The 20,094-nt window shown below is 40.4% G+C and overlaps 1 protein-coding gene across 2 annotated transcripts in view; it reads right to left on the reverse strand.

Annotated features, from left to right (window-relative positions):
• Positions 1–5,499, reverse strand: part of LOC138959487 (serine/arginine repetitive matrix protein 2-like) — a 33,716-nt gene extending 28,217 nt beyond the window's left edge. For both annotated transcript variants that reach the window (XM_070331004.1, XM_070331003.1), the window contains exons 1-5: positions 5,369–5,499; positions 2,813–5,023; positions 2,269–2,407; positions 1,587–1,723; positions 1,024–1,098 (exon numbers count right to left, since the gene is read on the reverse strand). In XM_070331004.1, coding sequence (XP_070187105.1) covers positions 1,024–1,098; positions 1,587–1,723; positions 2,269–2,407; positions 2,813–4,997 — 2,536 coding nt within the window. In that variant the 5' untranslated portion in view covers positions 4,998–5,023; positions 5,369–5,499. The remainder of the gene's footprint in view (positions 1–1,023; positions 1,099–1,586; positions 1,724–2,268; positions 2,408–2,812; positions 5,024–5,368) is intronic.
• Between the last annotated feature and the right edge of the window lie 14,595 nt (positions 5,500–20,094).

Below are 20,094 nucleotides of genomic sequence, written 5' to 3' on the forward strand. Positions count from 1 at the left end.
GCAGTGGATTTGCTGCCTACTCTGTAGTCAATGCTTTGATCTTTTGCAGCCTGGTTGTTCATGGCGTTTCAAACAATTGTAGTGAATGTTGTACAGCCAAGTCAACAGCATATTCTTGGCCAGCTCTCAACAGCATTCTTTTGGTCTTCTTGCCACTGGTTGACAGACCTGGAAACCCTGGGTGTTCTAAGACAGCAATGCAGCATCATCAGTGTACTCTACATAGCCGACTCCTGCGTAGCAGTCGGTGCCTTGCTCTTTTTTTTCTCCTCCTTCATGACACAGTCAATAGCAACAAACAAAGAGAATTGGAGACAAAGGTCACCTGCTAACAGACTTTGTACTAATGTCTACCAATAGGTTGCATTCAAAAAGTAGTGGCAGGTGATTTGCACTTGCTTACCACCAATAAACTTCACAACCTGCAGACACTTGGAGGCTCACTGGATCCGATGTCTTGGTGAAAATGAATTGGCACTGAATGTTCTCCATCACACAGTCTTTGAGTTTGACCCATATGAATTATGATGCTCACAAAGTGTATGAAATATAAATCTGAATATGAAGTGTACTCTTTACTAACAATGTGTAACAAAGCAACTCCTATGAGGAATATAAAAAAGCAAAATGCTCAAGCGTTTTCACAGAAGATTACACCACATCGAGACTCTTCCTTCCTCCCTTTTCATATGCTCTGAATGTACTTCTTTTAGTTTTACCAGCTTTTGGATCTGAAACGCTTGTAGTAACATCACTAGAGGCATATGAACAATTTACACAATCTTTTTAGCAAAAAATATTGATGAAAATACATCACAAATGTACATCAAACTCAGAACACTTTCTGTTCTTCACAAATCATAAATTAAATATGAAAACATGGTTTTTGGTGCTTTTCTGTTGAAGCTGAACGTTGTAGGTAAAGAGAAGAAACATACAGGCCGAAAACATTCTCAAACTATCGTACACTTGTTAGAAATGTACTTAGTTTGTAAATACCGGGACAGTATGGGGAAAACTTACCTTTTGACATCAGCATAGATGTGGCTGCGGTTGTAGCCAGAGTACCAGGAGTTGTCATATCCATCTCCAGGATCACTGAAACATCAATTGCACACATCAATTATATTTCGCAAAATGTTATCTAAAATCACATACACTTTGAGTTATGTCTCTGCCTGTGGGTGAGTTTTTTCCCAGCAGAATCTTATAATTGTAATGTTCATCTTCAGAGATATGAAGAAACAATTCAGAACAGAAAATTAAAGCTGGAGGCTGAAGACACTTACCCACTTGAGGTTGCCCTGAGAATTGCTATTGCTATCTTGTACAATAATTTAAGTTCAGAATGTCACTCACATAATGTACAAAACAAAGACAGCCTGTCAGCGCTTCAACAACTAAGCCATGTTGCTAAAGGATTGCCAAAACATTACCGTCACAGTTTTTTTCAAAAGAAAACAAGTGGGGAACAAAATAAATTAGACGAAGGATGCTTCACCCTTCAGTTATTAACAGACATTCTACAATGTCCTGATCCACAACTATCACCCTGGCACTAAGGAGCAGCAACCACAGAAACATACCAATGTCCTTTTCGTTAGAGTCCAGGATTTTCCTGTTGATCTCGATCTCCAGTTTCTTGTTAGACAGTTGCATTTGAAACAGTTTCTGCATAAAGCACTTGGTCGTCAAGAGGCGGTTGAAGTACACATGGCTTTCCCTGCAGGAAAAAACATACACAAAGGATGTGCTAAGTGAATGAATTTACAAGAAAATCCGTGCTTCAACAGAGATTTTCAATATCTACCTACAGTATGACATAAGTTTTTTTTTCAGCATAAATTCCAAGATCAGTTATGATTTTATTTGGTCTGATGTTACCACAAGACATACTGGTAGTCATCCAAACCCAGAAACAGTGACCGATGTATTTGACACATCCCACATTGCAGAAATTTCTGATTTTGTGTAAACAATATTGACTGTTGTACCACATATGCTGTAAATTTATGAGAGGAAAAGTTGATCAAGCAAAGGTGAAGTAACTTCCTAATAGATCAGAAAAACATCAGTAACTTTTGTTTAGACACAGCTTTAAATTCACAGAATCTTGTCACTTATATATATCTACATCTCAGAATACATGCACACTTTTTCCACTTATCTTTGCTGTTAATGTTGTGCCCTCTCTTTTCGTTCTCACCCTCTCTATACAAAAACAACAAAAAAGTGTAGCAGTAATCAAAGTTGTACACCCATAGTTACCCCTTTTTCTTCCTGTTTGGTCCCTGGTTTCTGAGGTAAATGGCACAGTCTTGGGCAGTGTTCAACAACGTCCGCAGCTCCTGTTTGGCCAGATCCCCTACTTCCAAAGGAGACATCTTCAGAGAGAAACGCCAGAGACCTGGAAGATTGTTTCACTGAATTAAACGACATAAATTTGTATCATTGAAAATAGGGTGTTTGACATGAAAAAGCTACATCCTCGTTTGCTTACAACACCATGCTTCAGGCTTACACAGAAAGAAACAACAAATTTTAATGATGAAATGTTTTTCATTTAACTTCCATCAACTGAGAAATTATGCATTAACAAAATAACATGTTCTTGCTTATCAAAAAAATAAAAACTTCTTCACTAGTCACACAAACCTGGGTGCTCTCTGTGCAAAGCTGGAATTTTAACTTTATACAATTTGTTATTAAATTAATTAATAAAATAATACAAGCCCACCATCGTATAAGTAAGCGGTCAGGTTGTTATTTTTTTAAATTATGTGAAAACCAAACCTCTCTAAACTGTTCCTACCTTGTTCCATTTTACTAGGCTTAAGTTCCAGTGCTTGGGACTGGGAGATCTCTTGTTCAACTTGTCCGCCTTGTGATGTCTTTGTCTTTTCTCCTGTGTTATCCGTTTGGATTCCTTTTTCAAAGACTTTCACCGTTTTACCAGGCACACTCTCTCCTTTTTTGGAAACTTCAGCTGATCTGCTGGTCGTTGGTGAAATTTCCTTGCTGGCTGAAGCACTGGGCGTAGTTTTTTTCGCATCAGTTGTAGTCTTCTTGTCTCCTGTTGAAGATGAGTTTTTGTCATCACTTCTTTTTGCGTCAGTTGTACTTTTCTTGTCTCCTATTGAAGATGAGTTTTTGTCATCACTTCTTTTTGCGTCAGTTGTACTTTTCTTGTCTCCTGTTGATGATGAATTTTTGTCATCACTTCTACCATACCTTGAGCTTGTTCTGTCTCTGCTGCGGCCTCGTGAGCGGGACCTGGACCTTCGCCTGTCACCTGAACGTCCGTTCAAGTTTTCTCTTGACCCGCTGCTTAGTCTGGTAGATGACCGAGAGCTGTATCGATTATCTATGTTGCTCTTTGATTTATCAGTTGATCTTTCTGGTTTACTGGATTTGTCATCAGATTTACTGCTTCCCTTATTAGCAGACTTATCACTGCTTGATTTATCTGGGGCAGTGTCTGACTTTTTATCAGCAGGCTTAGTTGAAGAATTATCTGTTTCCGACTTTTTGCTTGGCTCAGCACTTGCTACAACACCTTTTCCGTTAGTTTTTGTGTCGTTTCCTACAAACTCTGATTTATCTTTTGGCACAGAAGCACTGCCATCAGCTTTCGGCTCCAGTTTTTCTACCTTCACCATGACTTCTCCATCGAGTTTATTATCTTTTCCTGTCTTTGCTGGAACAGTAGCGGCTGAAGCATCTGATTTGACTGAAGAACCATCTGCTGGTTTCTGGTCTGGCTTTACTGGAGTTTTAATTTTTACTTCTGCTTCTAGTTTGACCTGTGTTGCTGCAGGTTGGGACTGATCTAGCTGCTTGGGCTGAGCTGTTTGTGTGTTTGCAGTCCCTGGAGTGGCAGATTTCGCAGTCTCTGAAGTTTGTGCCTTACTTAGACCTGTGGCTGTTTTAGGGGCCAATTTTGACTGTGCAACTTTACCAGCTGGCGTTTTCGATATAGTTGGTGAACCCGCGACATTTGCTTTGCTTACAGATCCTGGTTTGGAGGCTGGAGCACCTTTGTCAGATTCTGCTTCTGTACCAGTAACTGTTTTCTGAGCAGGAGCACCTTGTTCAGATGACTTCTGTTGAGCTGCAGGTTTTGCAACTAATGTTTGACTTTGAGGCTTGCCTGCCTTGCCTTGTACCGCTTGTTTCATAGATGAGTTGCCTTGTTCAGGTAATTTTGACTGAGCTGGAGTCTTCAAAGCTGGTGTGCTGGGCTGAGCTTTCGGCTTGCTTTGAGCTTGAGTCTTGGCCTGCGCTGTTGTTGTCGTTTTCTGGGGTGTACTTTTCGGAGGGACTGGTGGCGTAGGGGTTCTTGCCTGGGATGCAGCAGATCCAGGTCTGCCCTGAGCTGGGCTTTTACCTGCCACTGGTTGGGTAGCTGTTGCTGGCGTCTTCGCCCCTGCTGGTGTTCTGGACTGTGAACGTCTTGTCGGCACTGCTTTGGCTGGCTGCTTAGCTGGTGTTGGTGTGGCAACTTTCTTCCCACCTCCCGCCTGGGCTTGCTTGGTTGCTGAGGTTGGCTGCTTTGCTGCCTGGACGCCACCTTTCTTATCAGCTTCCCTTTTGTCTGAAGCAGCTGACTGCTTTGCTGGTGCTTTTTTGTCCTTCTTATCTGATGACGTTGATTCTTTATCATCATCCAGCTTGGAATCTCCAGCAGCCTTTTCTGGCTGTACGGTTTTCTCTTGATCTTCATCCGCTTCCATGGCGTCCTCATCTGGTGCTTTGTTGTCCTTCTTTTCTGATGACAATGATTCTTTTTCATCATCCAGTTTGGAATCTCCAGCAGCTTTTTCTGGCTGTACAGCTGGATCATTCTCTTGATCTTCATGAAGTTCATCCCCTTCCTCAGGCTCATCCACATCATCAAGAACCATCCACTCTTCAGGAAAATCCATCTCTCCTTCCAGATCCTCATTGTCCATGTCTCCTTCTACAAGTCCAAGCTCATCGTCTCCTGCAGCGTTCATTGTGTTGGATTTCGCTGACTGATATTCTGAAAATGAGTCAAAACATTTGTACCTTATGAGTTATATTATAATAAATATATCTATGCACAAATGAAACCGATGTAATTTTACAGAAAAAAGAACCACTAACACTAAAAGTATACGTTTGAAACCGACACACCGGCGAACGCAAGAAGAAGAAGAAGAAACCGACACACAGTTGATTATCATTAAACTTGTATTCCCAAGATCGTCTGCCATCGTAAAACGGTGGTACCAGCGGAAGTTCCCAACCAAATTGATCATCATAGTGTAAGTTTTCTTAGGTACTGTACAGCACATACGACTGAGCATCGGCACCGTAACGAAACATATTGTAATTAGTTTCATACCAGATCAACGGCTGCAAGGTTCCTGCACGTTGCAAATGGCCGCGTTGTGTCAGTGTGGTAGGGGAGATAACTTCCATGTGATGCGCCCAATAGGCAATATCGTCATCAGCGCATTTCCGGAAAAGAGCTACGCTTTTTCGGAATTCCTAAAAATGACATCAATTTGAGGAATTCCAACTTTTCTTCACGTAATTCTAAAACTTGAACTGCGCGCTTTTTACGAACCCTTCTCTTTTTGAGAATGCGCTGTAAAATTGCTTTGAAAAGCCATCCGAGCTGAACCGTCACATCAAGCCTTTGTTCACAACGAGTCACTCACTTGACTCATGGCTCTTGACTGAGTTAACTTGAAACTGAAGACTGACTTTACTTGAATTCCAGTCTGCCTCAGTTTCATTTCGTGCAACTTCGACTATTATCTAAACAAACGAGTCAGCAGCGACTCATTTGTTTCTGTGTCGACTCAGTGATTGTAGTCTATTTTCAGTAACCACTGTCCAGCCAGCAGGGCCGGACCCAGGGGGGGGGTTCCAGGGGTTCCGGAACGCCACCCCTGGAAAAAGCATGTACCTTGATTTGAGTGTTTTTTTTGGTTTTGTTTTGTTTTAATAAATTTTGTGTGTGTCTCTAACAAATTTTATTCAATGTGAAATCCGATGAGAAAAGGGTAGCCCGCCGTGATTGCCAAAATTTCCATTTCTGTGATCGTGATGGGACTTTGCCCGTGATCCGTGATGAAAAAAAAAAACAAGTCTCGTGATCGTGATCGTCATTTGTTTTCGTGATCGTGATGGGAATTATTGCAAAGCATTTTATTTTCAACGTACATTTTTCACAGCTGTATCACTCTTTGATCCACTATTCGTCAAGCGGGGCGGGGATATAGCTCAGTTGGTAGCGCGCTGGATTTGTATTCAGTTGGCCGCTGTCAGCGCGAGTTCGATCCCAGGTTCGGCGGAAATTTATTTCACAGAGTCAACTTTGTGTGCAGACTCTCTTCGGTGTCCGAACCACCCCCCGTGTATACTACATTGGGTGTGCACGTTAAAGATCCCACGATTGACAAAAGGGTCTTTCCTGGCAAAATTGCTTAGGCACAGTTAATAATTGTCTACCATACCCGTGTGACTTGGAATAAGGCCGTGAAAGGTAAATATGCGCCGACATGGCTGCAATCTACTGGCCGTATAAAATTTCATCTCACACGGCATCACTGCAGAGCGCCTAGAACTGTACCCACGGAATATGCGCGATATAAGCTTCATTGATTGATTGATTGAAGGAGCCAATTCCGATTGAAGGGAAGCAACAACACATTCAGAAATATGATTTTGACAGCGATTGCTTCCCTTTAAGAGAACCAATCACACACAAAAAAAGAGATCCAATCAGAAGGCAAATTGCAAAAATCTGCCAAACTTCATCCAATGGAAGGGCTTCGTGCAAAAGTTTTGAGTGCATTCAGTCAAATTCGAATTCGAAGACCAAAAATGGCGTGCAGCGGTACTGTCATCGAACTTCTGTTATATTGTGTGGATTCAAGCCAAACCAAAGCAGGCGGCGAGAATGTCTTCCTTGGTGGAAAGGTCAGGCTACGGGTCGGTCTTTCCGAAGACGAAATATCAAGGTATTAGTCACCTGGCTGGCTATAGTGGGAGGGTTACTTTTGGTGGTCACATTAGATATTATGTTTTTTGGAAAGTTCGTTTTATTTGCAGCCACAGTTCGGTAAACGACAAATGGCTAAACCCAACCACCTAAGAATGAGAAGCGTTTTTGTAACATGACCCATATTCTGCAAAAATGCAGCCATGACGCAGGGGGTAGGTTACAAAAAAAACGTCATGTACCGCTTGACTGCATACGGATATAAGCAAATTATACCTTAAACGAAAGCTAAAGATTGTTGCCATCAGACAGCAAGTAAAATGCCTAATTCGTATACACAGTTTTATTTTTAACAACATCTGTATAACATGCGGACGACAAAACAGGAAATGCCATTTTCTCAATCGATATGTATAGCTAACTGAACGCCTGGTTGAAACCGCAATCAAAAACATCTTGAAAATTGTTTATTCTCACAGCTAGAATTATTTTACATCAACAATTGTTAATTTACCGAGGAAAACAACAGTCATTTTAGATAAATAATGGATGATTCTGAATCAACTCCGAAAACCGAACCGGGTCGAAGCAAAAAAGAGTTTACACATACACAGGCTTGAAAAAGGATAATTTGGTTCAATATGTTAGATTTTTACCCATAACGTTAAAGATCAGCTCAATATAAAAGAAAAGTGATCATTGTAAAAGGACTTTGCTATCGCAAAATAATTCAACTTCCGGTTTTACCACATGGCGTCCATAATATTATCACTTTATTACATGGGCATGGCGTGCATTTGTCAGAAATTATACTAAATGTTTGAAGCGATCTTAAAGTGAAAGTAACATTTAATAAAAGTATGCGCATTTACTTATTGATTGATATATGACTAAAATAATGGACATGTAATTTAAACGTACAATACGACATTTTGTATTGATTTTGTAATGTGTGGGCGTGTGTGTGTGTATGTCAGTGTGTGTGTGGGTGTGTGTGTGTGCGTGATTTTACCAACACTACGCTAAATTCCTTGTGCTTAAAATGTTTTTTTAATGTCACTTGGCTCAATAAATACTGTATTCTGTATTCTGTATTCTGTATTCTGTACACTACCTCTCTAAAAAAAACGCGACTATGACCGACCGATATGTATGTGTAAATTAGGTCATTGTTAGTGATGAAAACGGGTTTTCTTTAAAAGATAACACGCAAACTGTGAAGTTCAAGGCCATAAATGATTTTAGTACGACTTCTTCAAAACAGGTCTGTTTTTCACTCCACCAGTTTCAGTTTTAATAAAATATATGTATAGCTGTCATTTTCAAAAAACCTTATCTGCAATTCACTTAACCAAATACATCATGAACCTAGAAGATATTAGAGTGAGACACTTTACAGTGAAATATGTTATGATTCCCCTTATTTCAAAATATATGTATTTTAATTGGCAGACACGATTCACGTCGTAGGTACGTGTCGTCTGGTGAGGCAACTGTTAGCATTTTTTGTCGTAAGAATTGACATTTTTAAACATAAATCATGGACAAAAAACTAATTCTACAAAAAGTGCAGGTTTTCTTGGTAAAGTCAGTTAAAGCATCTTAAAATTCAAGAAATTGTGCAATTACGTGTATGTATTTGAAATGGCAGACAATATTGAATGAAAGTGATTTTTGACTGATTGAAACCCTACCCCCACTAACAAAATGGGCCCTGAGATTAGGGGTGTTAGTTAAAGATGACTTGAATAATGGCTATGCTTTTCCCCTAAAGTATTCAAAACCTAAACATATTCATAGGCAAGATGTTCTACATTAACACAATTAACTTTTTAAACATATACATATGCTTAGTACACGATACTTCCGGTTTTTCTACCGGATGACTTATACATTTAGGGGGTAAACACCTTATCGTAGAAAAAGCTTTATTTTCAAAAAGTGCAAGTAATTATAAAAAATCATACATAATATTTATATATAGGAGTTAATTTTCCTTCGAAAGTCATTTGTTTCAAGTGGCAGACAATGTCAGTTGGAGAGTTACATACAGTACGTAAAGCGTATAACTGTTGTCTGTGATTAGTGCATTGTGGACACATTGGCACCATTTGATCCTAAATGCTAAACGATGTCGTGATCATACCACAGTTTTAGGATAATTTTACATCGCATCGATTACTAAATTGATGGTAGAATTTCACTGATAAATTCTATTTCCGGTAGCGTCAGTGCCGTTATCTTTTTCTTTTTGTAATAAGGTAATAACGAATGAACCAGGTGTCACACTCTTATGCTAGTCTTTAAATGACAATTCCAATTCTAGTAAGTTAAAAGGCATGTATTGCGCGTTACATACATTTATACCCCCCCCCCCCCCCCCCAGGATTACAATGCAAGTAAACACATATAAAGAGATAGTAACGTTTTACATGGTTACACGTTCAGTAGTGAACGTAACGTGTGGTTTAACAAAATTACTTGCACATACAATAGTGAAGTCTGTCTGTGTGTCTTTGTTTGTGTGTTTGTCTATGTCTGTCTGTGTGTTCGTATGTTTGTCTCTCCCTCTGTCTGTCTATCAGTCTGTCTATCTCTCTCTTTCTCTCTGTCTGTCTGTCTGTCTGTCTGTCTGTCTGTCTCTCTCTCTCTCTCTCTCTCTCTCTCTCTCTCTCTCTCTCTCTCTCTCTCTCTCTCTCTCTCTCTCCCTCTCTGCGAGGTAGGTGCACTTAAAGAGAAAGCAATACAGAAAGAAATGCATTTCTCTACCAAGAATGAAGTTTGTCTGTCTGTGTGTTTGTGTGCGTGTTTTTTTGGTTGCGTAAGTGTTTCTCGATAAGCATCTCCACGTCTTTGTTCGCGTACATAAGTGCGTGCGTGTATGTGTGGGTGTTTCTGTGTCGGTTTGTCTCACTGTGTGTATGTCTGTCATTTTGTCGGTATGTTTGTGTATGTGTCTTTGTGTGTGTGTGTGTGTGTGTGTGTGTGTGTGTGCGCGTGCGTGCGTGCGTGCGCGCGCGCGCGTGTGTGTGTGTGTGTATGCGTGCGTGCGTGTGTGTGTGCATGTGTGTGTAAGTGTGTGTGTGTGTGTGTGTGTGTGTGTGTGTGTGTGTGTGTGTGTGTGTGTGTGATTGCAATTATTCCTCCTTTTTACATTTAGTCAAGTTTTGACTAAATCGTTTTAACGTAGAGGGGGGAATCGAGACGAGGGTCGTGGTGTATGTGTGTGTGTGTGTGTGTGTGTCTGTGTGTGTGTGTGTAGAGCGATTCAGACTAAACTACTGGACCGATCTTTATGAAATTTGACATGAGAGTTCCTGGAAATGATATCCCCAGACATATTTTTCATTTTTTTGATAAATGTATTTGATGACGTCATATCCGGCTTTTCGTGAAAGTTGAGGCGGCACTGTTACGCTCTCATTTTTTAATTAAATTGGTTGACATTTTGGTCAACTAATCTTCGACAAAGCCCAGACTTCGGTATTGCATTTCAGCTTGGTGGCTTAAAAATTAATTAATGACTTTGGTCATTAAAAATCTGAAAATTGTAAAAATATATTTTTTTTATAAAACGATCCAAATTTACGTTCATCGTATTCTCCATCATTTTCTGATTCCAAAAACATATAAATATGTTATATTTGGATTAAAAACAAGCTCTAAAAATTAAAAATATAAAAATTATTATCAAAATTAAATTTTCGTAATCAATTTAAAAACACTTTCATCTTATTCCTTGTTGGTTCCTGATTCCAAAAACATATAGATATGATATGTTTGGATTAAAAACACGCTCAGAAAGTTAAAACGAAGAGAGGTACACAAAAGCGTGATATCCTTCTCAGCGCAACTACTACCCCGCTCTTCTTGTCAATTTCACAAAAATAAACAGATAATGACGTCATTTTAAGTGGCACAAACGTGTACATGAATGCCTTCCCTTTCGAATGATTTACAGTTATAGAATTTCTGTCAAGCGGTTTAAGTTTTATGTCCGTTTTATGAACCCAACCCTCAAAACAAGAATAGTAACGCCAAAGAAGGAAAACATACACACAAACCAACGTTTTTCTCACCGGTGGTTTGGAATATTGCCCCAAAACTTTAGATTTAGTGTTGTGGTGTTAAAATCTATCAGAAAAATGTGTTTGCTAACGTGACGCCAAAAAGTAACCAAAACGGTCCTTAGCCGACTGACTATATGTTGATCTATGTTGCTCTATGACTGTCACGTGAATGTAGGCAAAGATCTTGAAATTTGTTCAAGATCTTTGAGTTTGAGTGAGATCATTGACATTGTCGACATTGCCACGTCCGGCTGTCACTCGCTCAGTGTGACCTCGACTGGCTCGAGATCGAGTCTGCGTGTAGCCAAAACCGAAACTAGAAATGTGTTTTTCATCCCAGCAACATGGACACGCTTGGCATAGATTCTAAGTGTCGCTTCTTTGCATTAAGCTTGGATTTATTTTAGCGCCTGTAAACTTTAATATCAACAATGGGTTGAATTCAGACACAATGCTACTTTTCCGGTAATTGCCGGAAATCCGATAAAGCCGTTTTCAAAATCCGGTAAAGTCAAAGTTTATTCCGGTGAAGTTGAAAAATTTCCGCAAAAACGATCTGTGTTTATATCGCGCAACGCGACCGGGCGCCGGTCTCAATGAAGCCAGCGCACAGTAGTGTTGATTTCACCAGTTTGGAGGTGTGTTGAATGGTGGTGGGGGGAGGCTAAAATGGGATTTTTAACAAGATCACAACACTATTACAGCCCTGAAAATGATGCCCAGAATGCACCAGATTGCACAGATTTTAACCGTTTTTTGACAAAATTTCCCCCGGACCCCCCTTGTTGGCTCGCCTGCGTCGCAGGCTCAGGCTTGTGGCTTCGCCACTACTGGCACTGCGCGCTTCTTTCAGGTAAAACCATTTTTGGCCTGTAGCATTCCTGTTTGTTTTTCAAGGCCATGAAACCAGGCAAAGGTGTACCTCAAATTGAATGGCAAAGTTGAAAATAAAGAACCCATCACACATACATGTTACGTACTTTAATTTCAATCCACCCAATAGTTTTTCAGAAAATGGGTTTACAAGATTTAGCTCTGGAAATGTGAAATTGTGCAAGTATATATTCATGTGTGTGAGTGAGGGTGTGGAAGTTGAATGTGTATGAGTGTAGAGAGAGAGAGAGAGAGAGAGAGAGAGAGAGAGAGAGAGAGAGAGAGAGAGAGAGAGAGAGAGAGAGAGAGAGAGAGAGAGAGAGAGACTGAGAGAGAGAGAGAGAGAGAGAGAGAGAGAGAGAGAGAACAATGAAAACAACATTCTTGTTACTGATTACAAATCATGATATGTATTTCTATGTGTGTATGAAAGAGAATTCAAAAAATAATTATAAAAAAGTGCAACAGTTCTCACTTTGTGTTGAATAAACAATAGATCCAGAGGAGCGAATTACTGTGTGGTTGTGCCAATTTACTTTGACACGTGCTTTCTGTAGGCCTACATGCAACTTTTACCGTGACCGGCGTGATTTGCCACTGGTGTTCGTGATCGTGAAAACAAAAATCAAGGTAACTGTGATCGTGAAAGCTAAAATTTCCCTTCCCGTGATCGTGATGATACCCCCCCTTTGGGGCCCTTATAGTTTCGGACGAGTTTTCAGCAAATCACTGCAGGTGTTTCTAAATAACAGTACAGCGAATGTCCCTTGAACTTCTTAATGTCCAAATCGTCAGAAAACTTTTCAAAATGACGCCTGCGGTGTACCTATCTTTGAACTTGAGATAGTAAATTATCATGGGTCATCATGTCTTCAGCCACGTCACTGAGCATGAGGTAAAACTAAAACACGATGAAAAGAGTATTACAGCTGAGTCAGGGATCTAGCCGCAATCAGTGTCGTTACTGGAAAACAAAAATTGAAATGAGTGTTCAAAATCCAGACTGGTGACAAAAGGTAATAAATATATATAAACAACAACAGCAAACAAACAAATGCCGTGCCCACACAACAGCGACTTTCAAATGTCACAGGAGTGTCAGCTGTGTCACGCCATTCAGCCAAAGGCCAGGGCGGAATTACACCGCCCACAGGTACACTGATTGCTGGGGTGAATTCAGTCAAGCGAATCCGCGTCACAGGCTGAGCTGAGTCAGAGCTTCACAGCTTTGTTTTGAAGGGCTTTTGCCAGTTTTCACTCAGTCAGGCATCAAGTCTACTGACACCCGTCACGACTTTCTCAGTCAAAACATGTCGCCTTACCAATCCGCCGGCCCGGGTTGACAACTGGAACCGACGTCCTGACCTTCTTTTTACATTTAGTCAATGTTTTAACGTAGAGGGGGGAATCGAGACGAGGGTCGTGGTGTATGTGTGTGTGTCTGTGTGTGTAGAGCGATTCAGAGTAAACTACTGGACCGATCTTTATGAAATTGTACATGAGAGTTCCTGGGTATGATATCCCCAGATGGTTTTTTCTTTTTTTGGATAAATGTCTTTGATGACGTCATATCCGGCTTTTTGTAAAAGTTGAGGCGGCACTGTCACACCCTCATTTTTCAATCAAATTGATTGACATTTTGGCAAAACAATCTTCGACGAAGGCCGGACTTTGGTATTGCATTTCAGCTTGGAGGCTTAAGGATTAATCTGAAAATTGTAATTAAAATTATTTTTTTATAAAACGATCCAAAATTACGTTTGTCTTATTCTTCATCATTTTCTGATTCCAAAAACATATAAATATGTTATATTCGAATTAAAAATAAGCTCTGAAAATTAAAAATATAAAAATTATGATTCAAATAAAATTTCCGAAATCGATTTAAAAACATTTTCATCTTATTCCTTGTCCGTTCCTGATTCCAAAAACATATAGATATGATATGTTTGGATTAAAAACACGTTCAGAAAGTTAAAAAGAATAGAGATATAGAAAAGCGTGCTATCCTCAACAGCGCAACCGCTACCGCGCTTTTCTGGATTGTCAATTTCACTGCCTTTGCCACGAGCGGTGGACAGACGATGCTACGAGTCTTGCGGAAAAAAATGCAATGCGTTCAGTTTCATTCTGTGAGTTCGACTGAGCTTGACTAAATCAGTGTTGTATTTTCGCCTTACGCGACTTGTTTTTTTTATTGTTAGAGATGTTTACACTCGCGCGCGCGCGCGTGTGTGTGCAGTGTGTGTGTGTATGTGTGTGTGTGTGTGTGTGTGTGTGTGTTTACTGGGAGCAGTCTCAGTTGTTAACAAAATTATGTTTGAGGGTCAGGGTGGTGAATCAGTGTCTGTGTCAGTGTTTTTGAGTCGTTCTTGTTCAAGGCCGGTACATGACTCTGCTTTCCTCTACCAAATATCAGTCTTAAATCGATCCACACACACACACACGCACTGACACGGAGCAGCTTTTCGATCAGTGGGCCTTCGTTCGGTAGGGATTCGTAGGCATAACTGGTGGACCAGCTGTTCACCTTCGCGGGTCAAGTATTCGTCAGCCCGGCTTCTGTCCTCAATGCGTCCCCGATTCCATTCAGTGAAGCGTTGAACTTGACATCAGTTTAGGCCGGGGTCTACCCCTTGTTAAAGCGATACACTTTTCTGTAAGTTTTCTGAGGAAATGAATAAAACATAAATAAAACGGGGCTGATACCTTAGGACAAAATTCCTCAGATCGCTTCTGATACCATAAGATTCTGCGTTACAAAATTAATAATCATTGCTACCGCGCTGGATGACTGCCTTCACTTTGCAAAAGAAAGTGTTTTAGAAGCTAAATTTGGTAAATATGTTGAGTAAAATTTACGGATTGTTTTTATTTACTGTGTAAGGGCTTGTCTGCCATGTTCTTATTGTAAATGTGTTTGAAGACACCTCCATAAGCCGTAGGTTTGTTGTTGTCTTCACCCCGCTATGTCGATGTAAATTTCCTAAACATGTAATTATGAATAAACATTGTTTAAACCAATAGGCAACAAAAGAGCACTCTCTGGTATGATCATGGGTTGGGCCATTTCAGCACCGGCTGATCATACTTCCGTCCTTAGTTTGTTTACGTGATGCTTCTTACTAGGTGGCCGCCGGCGTCATGGAGGGCACTTCTTCTTGTGTGTGTGTGTGTGTGTGTGTGTGTGTGTGTGTGTGAACGGTCCAAGTTAGCTGTCATAAAAATTTTGAATGAAATTACACGGAAAATAATAATGTTTTTTGCTAATTTTAGTTAGCTGTCATACAAATTTTTAATGAAATTACACGGAAAATAATAATGTTTTTTGCTAATTTTAGTTTGAGAGTTTGCCCTGTTCCGTTCATGGGCAGCGATTTTGATTTGACTAAAATCGCCTAAAAGTTGGCCCGGGGGAAAGTTCAAAGAAAGTCTACCAGACCCCCCTCTTTGTAAGACTATTGCTAATTCGGATAAGCCAAACTCTGTCAAAAAATAGCTAACTCAAACACGGACATCTCAAACGTGATTTTGACAGATAAGCCAAACTCTAAACACTGTCGGAGAGACTTTTTTTTCCCTTAAAAAACACGTCAGGAAGATAAACATATTTCGTCACGGCTATAATTATCCTACGGAAACGAACACGTCACCTGTTTTTTGAGTATGCGGGGAAACTGATGACGTGCCACATTGACCAAGAAATACACGTCAGTCACTCACGTGATGCGACGTTGAAATCCTTGCGGCTACCAGCATGTTCCAAACAACTGTTGCAGTGTCCAAAAACGAGTGGCTCTCATACAAACCTCTTTTTCCAATCGAGATCTTTGTGAAGAGCAAATCTACCTGAGGAATGTATGTGCTCATTTTGAACGAGTGGTGAAGATCAAACCACAATAAACATGCAGCGAAACAAAACATTTGCCTACAATCTATGTTTACGGAGATTTGATCTTGATTTATGACCACAGAGACAAATTGTCTAATGTTACTTTTTTCTTGGGTTTCTATAAACTATTACTTGGAATCCTTTTAACAAAAGCGTAGTTGCTTGTGGAATCTTTGGTTTTGTTTCTGAGATGTGTCACTGTTTTCACCATTTATTTTTACACTGAGTTGACCGTCTTTGAGGTATTAATAAAGCTCCACTGAAAGCACTTGTAGCTTGTCACTGTTTTGGTCTTATTCATTTAAACACACACCGTCACACACACACATACACACACACACACACACACACACACACACACACACACACACAGAGAGAACTCAGAACTCAGAATTTTTATTGTAAACTACACTGTTGTGTTTGTACAAGGGGGGGAGTAGAGTTTCCATTTCAATGTATACTCTCTCAGAGACAAGTAAGAACAAGTGCATATACAGTGCTAAGGGTTGAAACATATCGATCGGAAATCATTTACACACATTCATTTTAGCCTAGCAGTTGCTGTCGATGCCTGAATGCATAAAATGTATACCGGGAGAGTGCCCACAACCTACTTTTGTTTTGTGTTAGTAGTATCTGCATTGACGAGTTTTCGAGTTGACCAATTTCAAAGATATTTTCCAAGTAAGTTTCTCTTATATCCGAGTATACTGAGCACTTAAAAAGAAAGTGGTGCTCGTTTTCGTGAGGGTATCTGCAAAGTGGGCAAACATGGGAACCGTTTGCAGAGTATCTCTGTTTGTTGCACATCAAGGGTGAAACCCATGCCAAGTCTGAATTTTGTGAACACTTTTTGAATATATGGATTGTCTATTTGGTCAAGGTACCTTTCTCTTCCAAAATCAGGTTTAAACAATTTGTATGTGTCATACCTCTCACTGTCTTCCAGCTTACTATGCCAGTTCTGGATAAAGCAGTCTTTTAGGCGTTGTTGAAAAGCCTTGATAAAGTGTTTTTCGTTGCCGACATATGAGCCGTACGTCCACACATGTCCAAACCCATTTTCACATAGGAGGTTCCTGACCCTAGCGGACCAATTGTCTGTCCCTCTGTCTGCCATGTTCCTCATCATCACATGGGCCATTTTTACATATCTTGTGTTGGGGAGGCGATTTAGCCGCAACCAGTATTTAACGCATCTGGTAGCAGCGAGAACTGATAGGGGAAATCTACCGAGTTCTCCGTATACCATGCAGTTGGGACTTTGAGGGGAAACACCTATTATCCGTTTGCATGCGAACATGTGTACCTTTTCAATGTTAGAGCAATCAAAACAACCCCACATTTCTGAACCGTATAGCAATATGGGGGTAATCTGTGTATCAAAGAGTGTGAAAAAAAGGTTTAGATCATAACATCCAATATTCCACAGAACTCTAAAAATGTCGATAACACCACGCTTAGCTCGTACAATAGAGTCTTCAAAGCATCGTTGGATGGAAACTTTGGTGGTCAAGGTTAAGCCGAGATATTTATACGAGTTGGTAACGTACATGTTGTCGTGACCAAATGTCCAGGCTTCGTTTTTCCCCAAGTATCCACCGTTGCGAAATACCAACACTTTTGTTTTTTCTTTGTTTACCTTTAAACCTAATCTGTTGGCAATTCATGCAATATATTTAGCTGGTTTTGTAGTCCCACCGGTGTCACTGAGAGCAATGCTATGTCGTCAGCAAACATCATGATAAATAGTTCAATTTCACCCGGAAGAAGTTGAATTCCATGCCTCCCTTTTAGAATCATTTCAGACGCAAGTTCGTTAATCAAAAAAGAGAACAGGCTTGGGCTTGCCAAGCATCCTTGTTTGAGACCTTGCATACACTCAAAAAAGGCCGTGTAGTCAGAGTTACACCGAACACAAGATAATACGTTTGAGTACATTGCTCTGAGTGTTTGAAGCATTTTTCCCCCAATGCCGATCTTGAGCAGTACATTCCATAGTACATCTCTTTTGACAGTGTCGAACGCCTTTTGAAAGTCCACAAAGGCCACATACAGTTCCTTGTGTTGTTTAAGTTGCTTGCTTACAGCTGCGTATAACGTGAAAATATGGTCCACTGTCGTATACCCTTTTCTGAACCCAGCTTGGGACTCAGACATGACATTGTTCATTTCAGCCCACTTAGTCAATCTATTGTTAATGATGGCAGTATACAGTTTACTGACACAGCTTAGCAGCGACACGCCCCTGTAATTGTCAGGGTTCTCATCGTTGCCTTTTTTGAAGATTGGGTGAATAATGGCTTTGGCCCACTCAGCTGGGTATGTTCCTGTGCGGAACAGTTTGTTAAAAAGCCCTACCAGGTAAGTAGTAACATCATCACCTGCGATGCGAAGCAACTCGTTTGGGATTTCATCTATACCGGTTGCTTTGCCTTTTTTCAGCCCTCTAATGGCTTCTCTTACCTCTCCTTCAGATATATCTTTATTTAGCTCGTCCATGTCGAGGTCCGGAACCTCTTCCGCGGGTAACTCGGTTTGTTGAACTGGAGTTGCTCCAGCAGCTAAATTATTAAACACGCCGTTAAAATGGTTAAACCAGTCATCTTTACTAATGCTAGGCGAGCTTCTTCCCTTTCTCTTGAATTTTCTAATTTCCCTCCAAAAGCTTTGAGGGTCATGAATGCTGGCAAGTAAAAGTGACACTTTGTTCTGTTTAAATGTAATCTTTTTATTTTTCAGCAGCTGGTTGTACTTCTTCCTTTCATCTAAATATACCGTTTTACATCGCTCTGCTTCTTTTTCACATTCTTTAAAACTGATTTTATCTGTTCTCTTCTCCATGTCAAGAGCTGTTTTGTTTTTCTTGTACCTTCGAAGAGCTTTTCGTGTCAACCTTTTTTGCTGTTGACATTCAAAGTCAAACCATTTGTTTTTCTCACCGACCGAAACAGAACCATTCTTAACAGTAATTTCCATTGGCTTAGTTACCTCCTTAAGGGCACGGGTGAACAACTTTACTGATCCATCGATATCCCCACTTATCATCTGCCCCGCCTCTTCGAGTTTACCAGCGAATGATTCCGAGTCAATAAGCTCTCTTACCTCATGTTCTTTATGTGTATCCCATGACATCTTAACTCGTACCCCTTTCTTTGTTTCCGGTTTTCTGTTTGCCCTGTGTTCTTGTTGGTGGGGCCTATAAGTGTTAAGCATAGCGGCATATGGGGGGATTCAATTCTCTCTTCGACGGTCAAGTCCAGGCAGAGGGATGATAACTCTTCTGAGATGATAAAGTAGTCGTTTACACTATTTCCATGTCTGGATATGTATGTAAAATGCTTAGACGAAGAGGGCGTGCAAAAACCATTTAGCAGACACAGACCAAAACTAGAACATGAGAGAGAGAGAGAGAGAGAGAGAGAGAGAGAGAGAGAGAGAGAGAGAGAGAGAGAGAGAGAGAGAGAGAGACAAACAAACATTCCAAGTGATTTTACAACTTATCCTGAAAAAACTGCAGGGTAATTTCTTGGGAAAGGTTTGGCTTATCCGAACTCGGATATGCACAAACTCGGATAAGCGAAACGATTTTTCATTCCCCGGACGAGTTCGGCTCAAGCGTGTTTGACTGTATTATGTAATAGATGATCTCGAGGAACTTCCATGCAAAGTTTCATAAAAGATCTTTTCGGTAGTTTTTTTGTAATGACACACACACACACACACACACACACGCACACTACCCTCGTAAAAAGATAGTACAATTTCTAAAAGATAGACTGAGAGAGCCCGGTCATCAGTAGTCCTCCACGGTCTCAACGCTGGACTGACTGAAGTGGCAAAGTGTGTTCTAACCACTCAGCCACCGAATCCTTCAATTCCTTGTGGTAGTCGATTTTAGTAGACCTCACAACATTTTACTTTTAACACACTGATACAAAAGCATCACAAGACTGTTCGAATGCATTTGTGAGCTGAGCTTGAATATTATCTACTCATTTATTTGTTTCGTCAAAGTCTTTCGTGTAGCCACAATCGGTGCGTCCTCCGCTGTGAAGGGAGTGCACCTCTTTGTTTGCACTCATTTCCTCGACATTCCAAGTGGGCCGAATCACTGTGTAGGTGGTGGTGTCAAAAACCAAGTTCCAAAAGAGTGCAGGTTGAAAGAAACGTAGTATTTTCTACAGTCAGTTTTGCTTTTAAACTAGAGGGGCAGATTATTATACTATAAAATCTTGTCTTTTATGGTGTTAAACGAGCTTTTCAGGGAACTATTTTCACTT

The sequence above is a fragment of the Littorina saxatilis genome, linkage group LG2, assembly GCF_037325665.1.
Source record: "Littorina saxatilis isolate snail1 linkage group LG2, US_GU_Lsax_2.0, whole genome shotgun sequence".
Lineage (NCBI taxonomy): Eukaryota > Metazoa > Mollusca > Gastropoda > Littorinimorpha > Littorinidae > Littorina > Littorina saxatilis.